At 41.8% G+C, this 18,546-nt stretch overlaps 1 protein-coding gene across 13 annotated transcripts in view; it reads right to left on the bottom strand.

The window, feature by feature from the left end:
* Positions 1-18,546, bottom strand: part of NPAS3 (neuronal PAS domain protein 3) — an 832,714-nt gene that overhangs the window by 14,926 nt on the left and 799,242 nt on the right. For all 13 annotated transcript variants that reach the window (XM_072761402.1, XM_072761394.1, XM_072761396.1 and 10 more), the window contains 2 exons: positions 10,890-11,083; positions 6,437-6,543 (listed from right to left, as the gene is read on the bottom strand). In XM_072761402.1, coding sequence (XP_072617503.1) covers positions 6,437-6,543; positions 10,890-11,083 — 301 coding nt within the window. The remainder of the gene's footprint in view (positions 1-6,436; positions 6,544-10,889; positions 11,084-18,546) is intronic.

Genomic DNA, 18,546 nt, shown 5'->3' with positions numbered 1-18,546 from the left:
GTCGATGTGCCCCGCCAAAAATTCTAGGAAGCCAGAGGGGATGTGGAGTTCATCAAGAGGTTCAAGTGACCTGATCCTTAGTTAACACAAAATTTATGGAAAAATCATTGTATGCTAAACACATACACAAATTAAATCCCTATGCCACTCATTTGTATTAAACAAGGAAGTCTGAGGTTTTTTTTTTGAGAGAACGCAAGGTATCAGTAAATCAACATTTTAAGGAAACTAGTTATAAAACATAAAACAGCATTTTGTTCTTAATCTTGTATAATGTACAAGAAATGATGGAACTGATTTTATTTAGTTTGATTTAGGTTAAAATGGAAGTCTTAGAAGTATTTTTTTTTTTGAGCATGTTTTATAAGAGCAATGGGTTAGTTTCTCTTAGATATTAGATGTTCCGTTTTATGATAATAAAAGCAGCTACGGATTGAAATAGTAATAAGGAAAAGCCCAGGGATCAACGTTAGGATTGTTTTAGAATATATCTCTGTCCTATCGAAGTTCCAGCTTACTTCCTGGGCAGCGAGGAAAGATTGTGTGCTGTTGTATTCTGTGTCCTTTTATGCTCTTCTAAGCGTGGAATGTCCCTGACCCTGCACCTCTGCCCACCTCCTGCCACCTTGGCTTCTTGCCATCGTCCTCTTTCAAGTTCCAGGGCAGATGTGCTGTCTCTGGGACTTCTCATCCTCCCTTGTTGCCCTGCCCTCCTCCCTGACCCCCCATCTCAGGGGTTCTGTGTTTTGTTCATACATCTCAATAGTCCTTATTTTATACTACGTTTTCAAAATTGGCTGTTTTCGTGCTATCTTCCCTACTAGTATGTAAGCTGCTGGAAGGTAGAGACCACACCTTAGTTATTTTGGAAACCTTATTGCAATACCACAAAGCTTTGTATATAGTAAGTACTCACAGATGTTAGATGAATTTGAACAGGGAAAATGTTACTGTTTGTATTCACACATACAACAAGTACTTGGAAAAAGATTAACCTGGGGAAAAAAAACCAAAACACCTCCTTTTGCCTACAAGTTGACTATCATTTCTGTTTATACTCTATTAGCTTTCTCCACTGATGTTCAAAACTTTACACCTTTGTAAAGAAGTTCATCTCTTTATCAAGTAGTTATGTACTCGTTTCATTTGAACCCTGACTGAGATACCCTCAGAGCCAAGTCGCTACTTTACTAATATTCACAAAATTCAACCAGCTGGAGGGGAAAATGAAGCCTTTAAGATTTAGCGCCGCCTTCGGCCCAGGGCCTGATTCTGGAGACCCAGGATCGAGTCCCACGTCGGGCTCCCTGCATGGAGCCTGCTTCTCCCTCTGCCTGTGTTGTGTCTCTGCCTCTCTCTCTCTATATATATGTGTCTCTCATGAATAAATAAATAAAATCTTAAAAAAAGATTATTAATCAGTCTGCATTTACTTTTACTTCATGTACAAGAGTGCTTTTGGCATACTAGTATAGTCAGTCCTCAAACATTAACCTGAATGGGAGTCTGCTAGGGATCTTGTTAATCGCAGATCTGGACTCACTAAGCTGGGGGTAGGCGTTTCTATAATGCAGGGGAGCAAGGACACTCAGCTGAGAGTTAGGCCCTTGTTGGTCTCTGTTCTCTATCTGCCTGCTTTTGGACCAGAAAAGCCAAAATCGGTACTTTCCCAAAAAGAAGGAAAAAAAAAAAAAAGTAAAATAATACCGGTAATTCACTTCTGCATAAAACCCTGACTTTATTTTGTCTCCATGTGACAATCCGTCTTGGTTAATGGAGAGGCACATGATGCAGACTGACTTGGCTTCTGAAAACAATCTGACGTGGTAGCTGTAACACACATCATCTTTCAGGGGCATTTTCATATTCATATGGAAGAAGAGGAAAAGCTCATTTGCTTTGGGAAAAAGTCCAGCCAATGATCAGGTCGCAGCCAAATCCCGGAAGGCCCCGCTCCGAAGAAGGCTAAGATCAGAGAATAGAAAGAAGTCCTCTGTGCTATTTGTACTTGGCCCACCCACCAAACTTTGCGCTGTCCTCTCTCCCCACACTGCAGCTTCCTTTACTGTGTGCAGTGGCTGCATACCCAGATCAACAATTAAATTCCCCCTTTGTTTGTGTGGCAGATGACAAATGCATGGAGGACATCTTGTGTTTCCGAGGCAGGCAGGGCACTTACTTTGATTGATGCTCGGTTGTGGAAAAAAATGAGCTGGGAAGGAATTACAATGGAGGGCCTGCAGACTGGAAGGGGATATACTAATTAGTCCTGCATTAAGCAGTCGGCTTGCATTTGGCGATGAGACGCCTTCAGGAGGGAAGCGTAGGGGTTATTGATGCAAAACAGCATGCAATGCATTCTTCCAGGTAGCTGTGCATGACTTTTGTCAAGAAGGATAAAATTTTGTAATTAAGAAATAAAGACCGAGGCTACTGTATTTTTTTTAATGCTCCCCCAAATATATCGGGTGGGCCATGCTTTCTCTATAGGCTCTCACAGACAAGCTGGAAGTCCTTCTTTCTTGGTGAAAGAACTCTTCCAGAGTTTCCTCATCCTGGGTAGCATCCTAGGAGGGGAGAACTGCTACCACTTCTATCCTTTCTGGCTCCTTTTCACTAACGTCCCACAGCTGCAGAGCCTCAAGCCTTGCTAGTGGAGCACATCATAGAGGGAAGAGAAGTTTCCCTCCACCACTCTTTCTAGGTTTGAGAGAGTTGCTCATTTGACCCGGAAAGGACCCTGGGGATATCTTAAGACAAATCCAGCAACTTCGACAGACAAAAGTTTGGATTCAAAGGGACAAACGAGAAGTGCAAAACCTGTTTCTCCATTTGGTTTAGCATTCGTGGCTTGCCCGTCTGTATTTGGGCTGGCGGCAGAGGTAGAGTAGTAGATGGTGGCGCTGCTCTCCTGTGCTCCAGCTAACCGGGGCGTCGGACTCAAGGGAGACCTGATCAGTCAGCTGGAGATCGGTACCTCCCGAGCAATGGAGAACTGGAGACTGCTAGGCAAAGATGCTCAAATAATTGCTTACATGAGTAGTTTAAATTCAAACCTCGAAATGTTGATTGTGTCAATTTGCCCTGGAGAATCAGTGAAATTGGGTTCAATGACTCCAGTGAGGTAGCATAAGGAGAAAAAAATCAGAGAGGTCTTTGGTCACAGTGTGAAAGAAGAGGTCCTACAACCCCCTTGGTCTTAGAATCCCAGTATAATTTCACTCACCCACCATGTTGGTATAGATAATGCGATTCTTAGTGATTCTTTATGTTGAAAGCCAGTGTACTATCAGGCGTCTCATGTTAACTTAGTGGGAGAGTGAATGGTCCAAAGTTCTTGGTTCAACTGATGGAAGTTGCCAGTTCCTGATGCAGCTGAGATTCCCTTTTACTTTTCTTATTCTAGAGACAAGTTCATCTACGGATTTACAGATGCCTATGCTAGGAAAAAGATATAAGTGATAAAGATAGCATTTTGAGTTATCAAAGACTATGGAGTCTTTTTTTTTTTAAAGTTTTATCCATAAACTGGAACATAAGACAGATATCAAAATATCAGAAATATTATCAGATGGGCTAAAACCTGTCTTTCATGCACAGGCATAGGAGTTGTGCCAATAGCTCTAGGAAGAAAAGCTAAATAGTTAATGCGGTTTATTTTTTAACCATCCCTTTGTTTTAGAATTCTATCTTATTCTTGAGCTGATTCTCTGTCACCATGACCTTCTTCTGCCAAGAAGGTACAGTTGAGGCATCCTTCAGTAATAGCCTAGGGCTTTGGACAAGCAAGATGCTGTGCTGGCTTTTTGCCTTTTCTTCCAGTGTTTACACAACCAAGACTTATTACATGCTCTGTCATTTTGTTACTGGGCTGCCTTTGGTTTGAGAATTAGGTAAACATCAGACATTCCATCACACAATTTTAGACTCAATCTTACTTTATAATGATGTTAATGTTTATTGTACAAAGCGAGATGCATTTGTATATTTTAGCATTTTATTTCAGTCACAGAATGCAAAACCTGACATTGGCATCAGTTTGATTTTTTTTTGTGTGTGTGTGTGTGTGTGTGATTGAAGATATTAAGCACTACAAGAACGTTGAAATTTCAATCTGATTAGGATCAAAATTCTTCAGGATCAAAACACTCCTTTTCCTCCCCCTACAGTTTTACTAATTGTGTGCTACTTGACATTGTGGAGTTATTCCACAGCATGATAGCTAAATATGTGAAGTGTATTTTACTGTGCAGAATTATCAGCTCATTTTATTTGTTTTTCTTGTGTTTGAGGTTATTAAAAGAACTTAAAATTAGAAGTCGTGTGTATGAGTTGAAAGAGTGAACTCAATCATTGTTAGTAGGCTAAATCATAAAGCAATAGCCAGTATGTCAATATCAAGTAATGAAAAAAATCACAGAATTTAAAAGCATACCTTCTCTGTTTATTAGTTGGCAAGATACCAGCAAAATTAGGGGACTAGCACAATAGTGAATGGCAGAGTTGATTTTCAGCCCTCTCAAATTATTCTGGTTACTGAAAATGAGATAAAAGTAGATCGGAAAGAATGGCATCAAACATATTTGTTGGAGACCTTTGCTTCATGGGAAGAAATGAACTGCCCTAGCTCACTGTTCCTGAGGAATTGTGTTTCTTCAAGCTGTAAATCAAATCCCAGAGAGATAGCATGACGTTTTCCAAATAATAACTGAGGATGACATAGTTCTTTTTTGTCAGCACCAGGTTTCTGAAGTTAGACCTCAATTAAGATTCCAAAATGAAAAAGCACCCCTCTCTCCCCACACACATGGTCCATGACAGCGTCCTAAAAACAATATATTCATTTTTAAAGTCTGGATCTCTGGCATACATTGGTCTACAAATACATTCAGAGCTTCCTCCAAAGATCCTGATTTTTCTCCCATCTTCTCTAAATTCCCAGCTACAAAGAACCTGATGTTTCTTTTCAGAAAACAGCATCATTTTTTTCCCCCAATTAATTGAAGAGCCATCTGCTTCTGCGATGCACAACACCCATTCATTCTTAGCAACAAGTGTGTTCCCTAAATCCCTGGTGTGCAATACCAAGGCACGCGCTCAGTGTCGGGAGCAGAATTTGCTGGAGAGCGGCCTCGCAGGCAGGCTTTTCTCAGAGACATGATATATACAAAACCTGACACTGAACTAGGTCCCATGTCCGTGTTGCTAATGCAGACGTAAAAAACAGTACGAGATGCTCACACTTTGAGACTCTGGCTGGCTTACCGTCCTGCCATTATGCTTTGGAAGATGTGAGTTTAAAACGAGCAAACAACTGCAAAGAGCAGGAAAGACCTGAGCCGGCTCTCCTCAGCCAAGCCAGGAAAGGGGAGAGGAAGTAGACTGAAGGGCCACCAGGAAAACATGATCGTCAAGCCGTCCTATCTCATTTGTGGCACCCTGCATGTATTTAAAACCAGAGTTCAGGACTGGGTTTAGAACCATCTAGGAAGATGAGCTCGTCGGGCCCTCGTCTTTGAGGAAGAGTCTGGTGATTGTTCATAAAAAGGATTTCTCGTTGGAAAAGGGGCAGGCTCTTCCTCAGAGGTTCTGCAGACCATGCTTCATGTCTCAGGGGATTGTCAGAGCCCTTCCACACACGGTGGAAACGGCCCACCAAGTTTGATGAGGGAAACTGCATGGGACACTAGTGTGGGGGCTTCTGCTTGGACCTGGGCAGAACACTGCTGGTCTTCCTTTCTTTAAATGCCAAAAATAAAGATGCCTTGGAGGTTCAACTTGTGAATCAGGAGCTGGGAATCGACTCAAAGAGCTGAGATGAGTTCCTCTCTCCTGGTAGTCAGGAGATGGAGGTATCTGTTCCCCTGAATAACCCTCTGTCCAGAAATAACAGTGAAAAGACACTGCCTTTAAGAGCTGCCGTGTCCACACGATGTGCTCTGCCCCTGTGGTCTGGCTTCCTCCTTGCCTCGGTTGTGCGGTCAGTCAAGTAGGAACTGCTATAGGCTCTGGTCTGTCTGAACTTGTCTTCTCCCACATATATCTTGCAACAGAGACCACTAATTTCAGAGTGGAACTCACTCTCTAGAAAATGAAAGGGTCAAGAAAGCACTTAAGATAAAGGTTCCCCCATCACTTCATGGGAGAGAGAGCACAAGAGACCACAACATCCCATGTGAGGGCCTAAAAATCCAGCAACTTCTCTGGGCCTGAGTTCCAACTTTCAATCTAATTCCAACACAAGTTGAAGTGATTTATGTCTCACTTTTCCTCCCCTGCATGCTGACAGTCATCTCAGGGAGAAATTAGCACCAAAACCAAATAGCAGAGAGAAGAGAGGGAGACACACACAGAGAGAGAGAGAGAGAGAGAGAGAGAGAGAGAGAGAGAGAAGATGACCCCAGCCAGGCTGTCCCCACACACAAGAGGTACTTACAGTCTAGGTGACTGTGTCTGATGCCCTCAACATCTTCGGCGTGGATGAAGTGATAGCATCTCTTCCCTACAATGTCTACAGGGGTCAGGTCCATATAATCACTAATCCTGCAGAGAGAGGAACACAGGCTGGAATTCAGAAGGGGAGGAAATACAGAAATTGTTCAATGACTTAGAAACGAATCTGCCTACGGTTTTCATTATACCAGGGTACCTGGGAGAGGTGGCGCCCTGAGGGAAAGGAAGCCCTTTACAGATAAGATGATTTCCTTAAAGGATGTCGGACTTTTCCAAAAGTAGGGAAATGTGCTAGATCAAGCAACTGTTTTAAATAATGAGACAGGTTTTTCGTTTCTTTCTTTCTTTCTTTCTTTCTTTCTTTTTTTTGGCATCAGAAGGCACATTTGGACAACATAATTCCATGAAATTATTGAGAATCAGTAACAATACAAGATCCTCATTAGAGGCCAAGATAATTCAAGGTTACATAATAAAATAAAAACATGTTATGGTGATACCAAATGATTAGAGACACCTTTCATTTAAACAGATTGGTCTTCTATTGGGTATTTCCATGAAAAAGGGCTTCAACTGCTTCTTGGCACAAAGTCCAAATTGGCATTCAAGGGATATAATTTAAATGCTGAGACATACAGATGCCTGGGGGTATTATCTTTTTCAGCCTTAGTCATTTGGGAGCTCAGCTTTCACTCCTGGCCCTTTTAACTGGTACTTTGTGGTGGATTCCACACAGAAACTTTTAAACCATTTCAGCAGCTCTTCCAGGGTTGTGCTTGACAGTATGTGTGTGTAAGCCCGTGTCATTGATTGTGCACACGTCAATGTCCTCAGGCAGGAGCACAGAAAAATAGAACAGAAATTGGAAAACATGTTGGGGGGGGGGCGCGGAATCTGCCCTGATTTACACAAAGACGTCAACATGCTTATTATCCTCCTCCCTGTCCAGGTACAGATTGGTTTTGGGCAGTCCAAAACGGAACATATCTTTTGTTTATTCTCTTTAGTGTCTCTGTGCTTTTTATGGTTTATGGCTTATGACAGAGCCAAATAGGAAGTGAGTCTTTAGAAAGAACATATTTAAGAAACCTCTGAGATCACTGCTGGAGAGTTCAAGCTGACCTCCAAGGCAGGGAAATAAGGAACAAAACCAAACCAGAATAATGTGGAATACAATTAAAATGTACTACCCAGCGAGTGGATTTCTCAATGTCTAATATTAAATACGATTTCTGGCCAAACTAGAATTCTTGGTAAGACGAGACAAAATGGGGGCAGTATGAAGAGCTTTATAACCCCATGGTTTTCTGGTAGCAAGGCAGATTATTAGTTGATGTTTTCCTAAAACCATTAGCACCTTTCCAAGCTCTGTTTATACCCCTTTTCTATAAATGGGTGAACAAGGATGTCGTTAAAAGGCCCTCATTGGTGTTTCTGAAATTTGCCAGCTCCTCTGAAAGCATCTGATGTCAGCCCTGTGTGCGGCCGTCCTAGGGAATGCAGGGGAGAAAGTGGTCTCTAGAGTCCAGAAGAGGGCTTGAGTTGCTAGTAGCAGTTCCCTAATTAACCAATAAACCCTGGGGAAAAGCCAGCCATACTTTAGGGAAGATGTTCTTTAGTTTATGCTTTATTGGAATGAAATCCTTCAAAATATCTGAAGCACTTCTATGTACCAGAGCCTGTGACTGTGGCGAATGTGACCAGCTTGGTGTCCAGAGACCTCTTAATATATGTATAGAAAGCCCCAGACCAGTGTGATGAACCTATATCAGGATCAGAATCCTGATGGTACCTTGTACTCTGAGCCTCAGTTTCCTTATGTATAAAAGCAATTTAACAGATTGGCCAGGGGATTAATGAATGAAATGAAATGAAATGAACATAGCATAGTGGCTGGCACATAAGGTATGCTGTCTCCTCAGGTCAAATAAGCAGTTACTTTTAACACAGGTCCTTTTAAAATAATTTATATCATCAGTTGAGAATTAATGCCGTATTGTATTGGCTAATAAGGGGTTGTGGAAAACAATTTTTTTTTAAGGGAAGAAAAAAGGCTTAAAGTGGGTCACAGAAAATGATCTCAATTATTGGAGTGGCACCATAAGGCACTCAGGTCCATGAAGTAGAATTAATCAATCTTTGATCACAGGAATGAAAATTAAGTGAGGGTTTTGGGATAGGACAATCACCAGGAGTAGGTAAATAAGATGAGGCTCTGTTTTTCGGAGGGAGTAATGGTAGTAAAATCTAAATCAAGGGAGCCTAACATAGGTTTTCGAAGATGTAAAGCCACAGGTAGCATCAGACTTTCTATCTGCCTCCCTGGGTTGGAGCTTCATCTCCAGCATTCTCTATTTTTAATCAGGATACACAGCTTTGTGGACTAGGACTGTGTTCTTCAGTGGATGCATAGATATGACAGGTCTCCTTCACTGGTTAGTTGGACTGCTTGCTTAGCAATCGGCCTGACTTCTCTAGAAAAAAAAAGTGACAAGTAATGCAGGAAGGCCCACATGTGGGCCTGGTTTTAAATGCCTGGTTTTAAAATCTGGCACATTTCGGGTTCAAATTGTGACCTTGGGCATATCACTTACCCTTCCTCTCTAAACTAAAATGGCCTGAGGGTGATGAAGACAGTGGCAACACTCATCTCACAGAACTGTCTTGAAGCTTAAATGAGATGATGTATATGCTGAGCTTCGCATATTGCCGAGTGTGTATTAAGCGTTCAACAAAAGCTAACTATCTTTATTATTACTTGCTAACCCCTGCTAATCATTTTGCTGTCTTTCCTGATATTCTTTTGCCATTCCAGAATACCTTACACATAGCCGAGTACACAGTCACAATGATCACAATTTTAAGAAATGCCAACAAAACCTGAAAAACAGATTTAGAGTTACTTATTCAATAAGAGTGATAGGTGTGTGGTATCTTTTCCCCCATGGAACACTAATAGCTCAGGTGGGTGTTTTTTTTCTCCTGGAGAATTCTTTCCTTTGAATCCAATTCTGACCAGAAATGGTATGCATTTCTAACTTGGTGTCAACATCCTCAGAACTTCCCAGTGGGCTGAATGTAGATGCTGGCTATATTCCTCTTGGCTAGGCCCTGGAAAGGTCAATTATCTGAGCTACTTGACCATTATGCTCTTGCATTTCGCCTCTGAAGGCACTACCAGGGCTCGGTGAACATATACTACCTTCATGCCTGACAATAATCCGTGCCACAAAAGCACCCTCTCAAAACTGCCTCAATGATTCTGCCTGTGGCACCAGCAGATGGATGGTATCATGGAAGCTTCCTTCCCATGGCCGATTTGTGGATGGTTCCCCTTCACTCTTCTTCCTGTGCCCCGTGATTCTCTCTTCCTCAAATCGGTCTGATGATGGGCTGGTGACTTCTGGGTGAAAGGTCTGAGGGGGCACTGTCCCATTTCCTTGTCCCTTGCTTTGTGCTTAATGGAAAAAATGAACTTTTAAACCAGAGGTTAAAAAGTGCTTTTATCAAAGCTCAGTGTTAAGGAAGGACTGCCAAGTCGTTTATATGATGAGTCTTTTTTTTTTTTTTTTAATTTATGATAGCAAACGTCAGGATTACAACGTTTTATTTAATAGGTTTGCAGATTTTTTCATCCTTTTCCCTCTGGGGGCCTCAAATTCTCATTTCTCCCCCTACATGTGTTGCGGCTTGAATATGTCCCTCCCACCACCAAATTCATCTATTGAAGCCTTTACACCCAATGCCATAGTATTAGGAGGTGGGGCCTTTGGGAGGTAACTAGGTTTAGATGAGGTCCTGGGGATGGAGCCCCTGTGATGGGATTAGTGTCCTCATAAGAAGAGGAAGGGACCAGCAAGAAGGCCGCTATCTGCAAGCCGGGAAGGGGGCTTTCACTAGGAACCTCATTAGCTTGTACCTTGACCTTGGACTTCCCAGTCTCCAGAACTGTGAGAGAGAAATGTCTGTTGGGTAAGCCCCCTGGTGTGTGGTGACGCATTCTAGCACCCTCAAGCAGCTAAGGCAATGTGCTGAACACCTCTGTGAACCCTGAGCCTCCCGAGGCTGGGCCTGGACAGTCGTCAGGGAGTGGGGCTGGCCGAGGCATCGGGAGATACCTTTTGCTGCATAATTTTGCCAAGAACGTCTCAGCCCTGCTCTCTCCTTGGGTTCTCGGCCAAAATGGGTCTTAATTATAGCATATGGATGTCTGGGTATCCCGATTCATTCCATTGTCGTCCCTAATGGAAATCAGGACAGCAATGTAGATTTTAAATAAAAAGCATGTTTGGTGTCAGTCCAAGCAGCCATTAAAAATAAGATCAGGATTTCTAATGAGCCTCGCTGGGAGAGTAAAATCCTTCCGACCGCTGCAAACGCCAACCTTCACCAACGTGTAGCGTACAACAGAGGAAATGAGAACAAAAACAAAGTACCTATTTTCACAGTAAATGATATTGAGGTCCATATTTACTCGAGTGACGAACATATGGCAGTCAATTCTGACTTCATTGATCGTAGGGGGAGGCAGGGCATGAGCCACAACCACCAGACCCATGATTTGGCTGGGAACGGTCCTCCCGTGGGAGAGAGACACCCTCAGTCGTAGCCGGCCCGTGATGTGAATCACCTGTAACAGAACATTAAGGACAGGACACAGTCACATTTACGTCTGGGACGTAACAGTATTTCTTTTGAGAAATGCAAAATTATGTCTGGAACGACCAGCATTAGCTTGTATCTTCTGTAACGATAATGGCTGTCAAAGTGCCCTCAATGTCCCCAAGGCAGGGACATAAGAGTAATAATATTATATGCTGAGCTTTTCTCAAGGCAGCATTATTACCATGCTATTGCTATTTTAAAGACTTTGTCTTTCCCGTTCTTCTTTTCTCTCGCCCTCTGTTTTTTTGTTTTTGTTTTTTTTTTTTTTTTAAGATTTAGAGGAAATGTACAACCAGTTAAAATGACCAGAGAGTTGAGCAATGAGCTGCAAAGGCAAATGGTTGAATTGTCTGCCCTTGTTAATGGATGATGCTTGTCTGTTTCCAAATCTGTACTGAGTGGAATCACATGGCCGTCTCCTTTCAGAGGTATGGCCCAGAACTTTCCCTTCACTGGTTCACTGGGGGTGGGAGTGGGGGTTGATAACGCAAAAAGGCCAAAAGACTCCAATTAATACAAGTCTTAGTGGCAATGACATGAATGGGCCCTTCAGAACATAGATATTCCATGTCAGAAGGCACTGAGCTACCAGTACTACTGTGATTTATTGCACTGCCCTATGGGGTTGAAGCTCAGAGGAGCTTGGCCTATCATTTGTTCCTCGAACTCATTCTAAAGTAGGATCAGGAAATCTGCACCGTTTTGGTGGCTCATTTCGGTTTCCTGTGCAGAAACAGGTGGGAGAATATTGGACCGTGATTTCTGGTTGCTTAGCCGAAGTATACCACAGATAGTCCAAGCCAGCCAGAACCAAAGTAAAGTGGTTCATCTTCCTCACACAACTTAAGTAGTATTTTTACAGATGCCCTTTGAAAAAATCCCTTTGCTTATAAACTACACATAGAAGGGCAGCCATAATGTCAATTTCCTTAAGTGATGTTTTGAGGAAACGAAATCATAAAAGGGTGGAAAAGCATCAGGGATTGTGTGCTTTTGGGATGATGGAAGTCGTCGTGTGTGTGGATGCGTGGGGAGAGGAGGCTGCTGGAGATGCATGTGTGTCCCCCTGTGTGTGTCCTCTAGCTGTGTTCCTAGGACTGTGCTGTGGTGCGGGGGACCCTCCAAAACTAGGCTGTAGATGTAATCACTGTGAGCCATTGTATCAGGGAGCTCAGTTTAGTCGTTAACCAAGTTCATGCCCTTGGTCTGCCTCTCTAAAAATGTATCACTGAGCACTAAACCACTTTTTGAGACTGTACTCTTCCTTCTTCACCATAAGGAACTCAAGTGGGAAAGTGGGTCTCTGGCTTCCCAGGAGCAATAAGAACTAGCCACTGCTCTCCTTCCCAGGGGCTTGACTGGTAATTCCTTTTTCATTTTGTTTTTGTTTCCCTTGAGTTATTCAGTTTTCTAAAAGAAAGCCACACTGCTGTCAGTCAGGAGGCAGGATCAAAGCTTACAGGGCTACCCTTTGGAGTCCTGGTGTCCTAAATAATACCTTTTCCCTGGTTCCCCTTCACATTTGCACCCAGCGCTGCAGATCTGGAGATGCCAATGAGAGAGATTACTGAGGATACTTCAGGAGCAGCTTTGTGACCACCCACACTTGAAGTTGACTAAAATTCATACTCAATGCACCTTTGCTTTAAGCTTTGGTCAGACGAGCTACTTTATGAATATTTGAAAATGTTCCTAGAGGCAAGGATGCTAAAACACCATCACAGACACACATTTTTGTAAGACCTCATTAACTAATAAAGAAATAGCTAAAAGAAATGGGATTAACTTCACAGGAGGGGTGTTAACAGTCCCTGGTCCTCCTCCCAGCTAGGCTTACATAGATGCTCATTTATCATTATCTGTCGTGTTTTATCAGGAACTCTTAGCTTCTTGGAAAAACAGATCTATAAATGCTCAAGAAAATATGCACTCAGAAATGATATGATAAATAAATCCTCACTTGGTATTCTATTCCAAAGCAATTTATGGGCTTCTGGGCTAGAAAACATTTTGGGAAGGCACAGAGGCAGCTAGCGGGGGAGCTGTGTGCATGTCAGATTTGCCTATCCCTCATCTCTGGCTTTGCCTGTGGTCATGAGGGTGTTGAGGGAGGTCAAAAGTTAGGTCCTGTAGGGGTCTAGATTTGTCATTTTCTGATGTTGTTACCCAGGACAAGTCACACAACTTTCTGCATCTCAATTTTCTTTTTTGTGAAATGGGGATTAATAAGGAGCATTCTGCAGGGACGTTATTAAGAAAATGAAAAGAGGGGATGCCTGGATGGCTTGGCTGTTGAGTGTCTGCCTTTGGCATAGGGCATGATCCCGGGTCTGGGAATCGAGTCCCTCATCGGGCTCCCCGCGAGGAACCTGCTTCTCTCTCTATGTCTCTGCCTCTCTCTCTGTCTGTCATGAATAAATAAATAGAATCTTAAAAAAAAAAAGGGATCCCTGGGTGGCGCAGCGGTTTGGCGCCTGCCTTTGGCCCAGGGCGTGATCCTGGAGACCTGGGATCGAGTCCCACGTCGGGCTTCCGGTGCATGGAGCCTGCTTCTCCCTCTGCCTGTGTCTCTGCCTCTCTCTCTCTGTCTTTGACTATCATAAATAAATAAAAATTAAAAAAAAATTAAAAAAAAAAAAGAAAGAAAATGAAAAGAGGTAATGGAGGTGAACACTTTCTACCTTGTGAAGAAGTGTCCAAATTTCATTATAATTCTGTTTGCCCTTCAAAATATCAACTGAATAATAAAGATCAGGACTGATGACTAATTTAATCTTGACCCAAAGCCTAATAAATGAATTGTTCTTATTTTAAAGGATCATAAACTTTCATGTTTGGGAGACAATTTAGGAGGGTCTACCTTAGGTCCTTCTCTCTTTCCTTTTTTTTTTTTTTTAATGTGGAAAAGAAGCTTCTGAAAAGTCCATTCCCTGTCCAGAATTGCCTAGCTTAGAAATGGCAAAAAGAGCTCAGAACCCAGGTATCTAGGTGTTGTTAGAGGGTCATTTCAACTTTGTTACGCTTATGTGCATATTTTTATTGGATGTGCATATTTTTATTGGATGGATATATTTTTATTGGATTAGACATCACAAGTTTATACTAGATACCAATTTACTATCTTCAGTAAACTGTATATTAATCTTTAAAAATATTTCACTTATAACCAGAAGCTCAGGTTATTTGAAAAATCTTTGAGAAGCAGTACAAATTAAGATGAAGAGGAAAAAAAAACCCTAATGCGGTAACTAAACAGTTAAGAAACGTCAAAGGATATGTTTGTCTGTAAGTACCTCTGGAGGTGAGGGAGGTTGAGACTGATGAGAAGAAACGGATATCTGTTAAGTTCCATACTTAATTTTTAGGTTGAAATTAATGTATTTTTCCAAATCCATTTCATAATGCAGACATTTTCCCCCCAAGTGGCAGGTTATATAAAATATTAGAAACATGTCTGAACGCACATACAGAAACACATAGATAGTTGAGTTTTTCCACTTTGTAGTTGCTTTGAAGGCCTGAGGTCTACAAGACAAAGTATTTTCAGAAGAGCTGAGCTTAAGTCCTAGCCCTGGCACTGTACAGACATGCAACTATGATGCTCAAAGAACTGAAGTGACATATTGACTTTCTAGATCAGTATAGTAGAGATTAAAAACCCAGTATAAAGTGAATAAATTCAGTGTAAAGGTGTCTTTGTTTTCTTAAAAAGGCATTTTTGTTTTCTTCATCAAAGCACCTAATATTGGTGCTTTGGTTTCTAAAACATACTATGTGCAAGGGACCTTGCTAGGTGCCAGGGAGCAGACCACAGTGACTCAAATGTAACCTGTCCTCAAAGAGTTTACAGATTACACCGTGGGAGGAGACATGTGTAATTACTTGTAATACAGTGCTCTTGGGAGATGACACAGTGTCTGATAAAGAAAGTGGTTCTCCAGCCTGGTTATGTGACAGAATGACCTGTGGAGCTTTATCAACATGTGGATTCCCAGACTTTGTCTCCTAGATATTTTAATTCAGTGGGACTGGGCTGAGGTCTAGCATTTATTTGTTCTTTGAAGCTTCAAAGGTGATATCTACTCTTGGAGAATATCTGGCTAAGTGGGTTTGGAGTTAAACTGGTGATTTTCAACCATGCTATACATTGGACTTACCCCAGGAGTACCTAAAAAATCTCCATGTCCAGAGGTGCCCAAATTGGGTTTCTTGCTGGGTGTGGAGCCTACTTAAAAAAAAAGTCTCCATGTCCAAGCTGTACCCAAGACCAATTAAATATGGATCTCTGGGGTAGGGGCCTTTCCAGGTTTTACAGGGCTGAAATGATTAGTTAAAATGTATTTAGAGTGCCTTCATAGGTGCCTGATATATATAGTGTGCATGCTCACAAATACAATTTCAGTTAAGTTAGAAGTGTGCGCCATAAGAAAGATACAGAGTAAGAGCTTGGAGAATTCAGGATAGGAAGGAAATACCTTTGACAGAAGGATCAGGAAGGCTATGTGAAACTGGCATTAGAATAAATAGTTGACATAAGAGAGGACTATAGAATGGTGAAAGGGATTTCCACACAGGGAAAAGGGCGAGAACAAATAACATAAAAGGGAACCTACTGGGAATGTCCAGGCCTCTGGGAGTGCTTCAGTTGGTGTGAGCAGGAGAAGAGACAGAAATGGGTGGGCCAAAATGGCAGGCAGAAGCATTAGACATTAGCAATAATGGGAGCTGAGGAGAAGCACCATGATTTTGTGCCTATTTTATAAGATGATGATGATGATAGACTGAATGGAAGAATTGCTGACAGAGGGACAAAAAAGATTTCCCTGTGGTATTTTTTATTTGAGCAGCTTGGAGTCATTCTACAGGGTCTCCTGGGGAGAGCTGGAAAAAGGAGTTGGACACATAAGAGATGATAATTGAAGGAATAGTTTTGGAAGGTGGTCCCCCTTACTCCCCATGATAGTTAAAACCAACAGGTTAATGGAATTATCAATAAAGAAAATAGACATGAGAGAAGAGCAAAAGCATCCCTCTCCGCTCCCTGCTGTGAGCATCTGAAACCTAAGGCAACTTCTCTTTTTCTCTAAGTTAAGGTTCTCTTACTCTATCATGATTATTTTTGTAAAAAAAAAAAAAAAAAAAGGAATATTTCTGAAAGCTTGAAATCCCCTTTTTCTCCACCCGCAATTCCATTCTGACATAAATGCCAAGCTTGCCATATCGTTACTAGTCCCAGTGGTAATCCCAAAGAATGGGATGGCTTCCTTGTAAAGTTAAGTAGGTGAATGGGAAGTGACTTTAAATACAAACATATAAGCCTAAATACTAATATTATGTCAAGAACCGTGAAACTATAAAAATAGCACAGATACTATAAGATGGGAGGAGTATTGTGACATAGAAATAACATTGAATTGGAAAATGGAACATGTGGTTTTAGTTCTGGTCTGGTAATTTTGGCGAGTCATCTACTTTGGCCAGGGTAGCATTCCTCAGATTAAAAAAAAAAAATGGAGCATAAGAACCAGATGAGACATAGGGTTCTTGGGAAGTTCTAGAGAATTCTATGGCTTAATGGTCCATGGAGTGGCCTCTAGTGTGCTGTAGCACTATCCATCACCACTCCCCTACCATGCTTACAACTCCGTGGGCAGGGCAGGAGTTTCAGAGTTCAGCTGCAAGTTAATAAATGCAGAGTTTACTTTAAGAATTGATCAATAGGGTTTTATGGGTTATATCTGGGTTGAAACAGTACTTTGGTTTTGGCCAATGCCAGGTAAAAATTGCCTCTGTGTTCTAAAGGTTCATCTTAGTCTGGTCTTAAATCTAATCTACAGACATTCTTTCTTTCTTTATTTTTTTAAAAGATTTTATTTATTTATTCATGACAGACACACAGAGAGGGAGAGACAGAGGCAGAGACACAGGCAGAGGGAGAAGCAGGCTCCATGCAGGGAGCCCGATGTGGGACTCGATCCTGGGTATCCAGGATCCGGCCCTGGGCTGAAGGCGGCGCTAAAACGCTGAGCTACCCGGGCTGCCCTACAGACATTCTTCAAAAGAGATTTCTTTTTTTTTTTTTTTTTTAAGAGATTTCTAAAATAAGAGATTCTTTGCCCCCGAACTCAATTTTATACAAGAGCTCAATCCTCATGCTTCCTTTCATTGTTCTTGTTTTATCATAAAGAGCTCTACAAAAATGCTAAAGCCTGTATTTTTGCAAACCTCTTACACAGCACTGCCCAGATGCCAGCCACAGTGAAGCAGAATGTGCAGGGTTTTGGAGTTGAAATTCTACCATCTTTGATAAAAAATGTCCAAATTAGCATTATCTGACAGTCCCATATTGAAGGAATCATTGTTTGACTTTTATTTTTCTTCTGATACACCCAGCGGATGTGCGCAGTGCTGTAAGTACATGTCCACAGAGTTTAGGATGAGTGTGGGAGTGTTAACAAGCCACGTTTCTTGGACAAATATATATTTCTCTTCCTGCCATATGCTCTTTCAGTCATCTGTTAGTGATAAACACTTAGATGTGCTCCACTAATATCTCCTCATTATAAACAAGCCCATCACAAAGACCTTGATAAAACCTCCCCTCTGTCAATACTCAAGGAAAGAAAGTCTGCAACAGAAAAATACATCTGGAAGCTATTCTCCATTCTTTCAGGAATAAATTTTGGTACTAGCAATATGAACCGTTTTCTTTATCAAAAGGAAATGCTAAGTATTATGTGCATTATTTTCCACATATAATGTCAATTACGGAACAGGGCTAGGCAAATAGGAACAAAAAAAAAGCTGCAGGCGTGAGAAAACTATGGATTCCCTGGGTTGAGAGCATCTTCAGAGATTTTTCACTTGTCCTTTAAGGGAATCCAAATTTACCTTAAAAATTAAGCTTCCTTCCGGCACTCCAGTCTTTTCTCTTTTCTTCCCCTGTAGAAGTCTGGGTTAGCATACAGATCATCAAATCACTAGCTCAGGTGGGAAAGTCAGCTAATTATTTTTAAGTGGTGGGGGCTTTGAGGTGGCCCCCAACCCGCAAAAAGATAAAGGTTTAGCCCGGTCTCCCAAACCTAAACATCTAGCCTATAGCATAACAACTTCATTTAAACCGGTGTGAGGATATCAACCTGATAGAAATTACTTAGTGCAAATTTGTAGGGAGTTGGTCTCCCGGACTTAGACCATATTCATGGGTTGGAGAATTGGCCTAAATACAGGTCTCTCTGTCCCTGTCTCTCTGACTCCTGCTACTTCAGTCTTTGTACAAGGCCCTGAGAAAAACAAAATAAAACAGCAAGAAAAAAGCTTGGCCAAAACCAAGTACTTGTCCAGAAAGGTGAGCAGTACAGAGAAGAGGGCTCCTAGCTGAAGAAAGTGCCATTGGACCCCGTAGGGGCAGGACAGCAGAAGGCCATT

This window comes from Vulpes vulpes, chromosome 6, assembly GCF_048418805.1.
Source record: "Vulpes vulpes isolate BD-2025 chromosome 6, VulVul3, whole genome shotgun sequence".
Classification (NCBI taxonomy): Eukaryota; Metazoa; Chordata; class Mammalia; order Carnivora; family Canidae; genus Vulpes; species Vulpes vulpes.
Note: the sequence above shows the minus strand (reverse complement) of the source record. Positions and strands in the feature narration are given on the sequence as shown.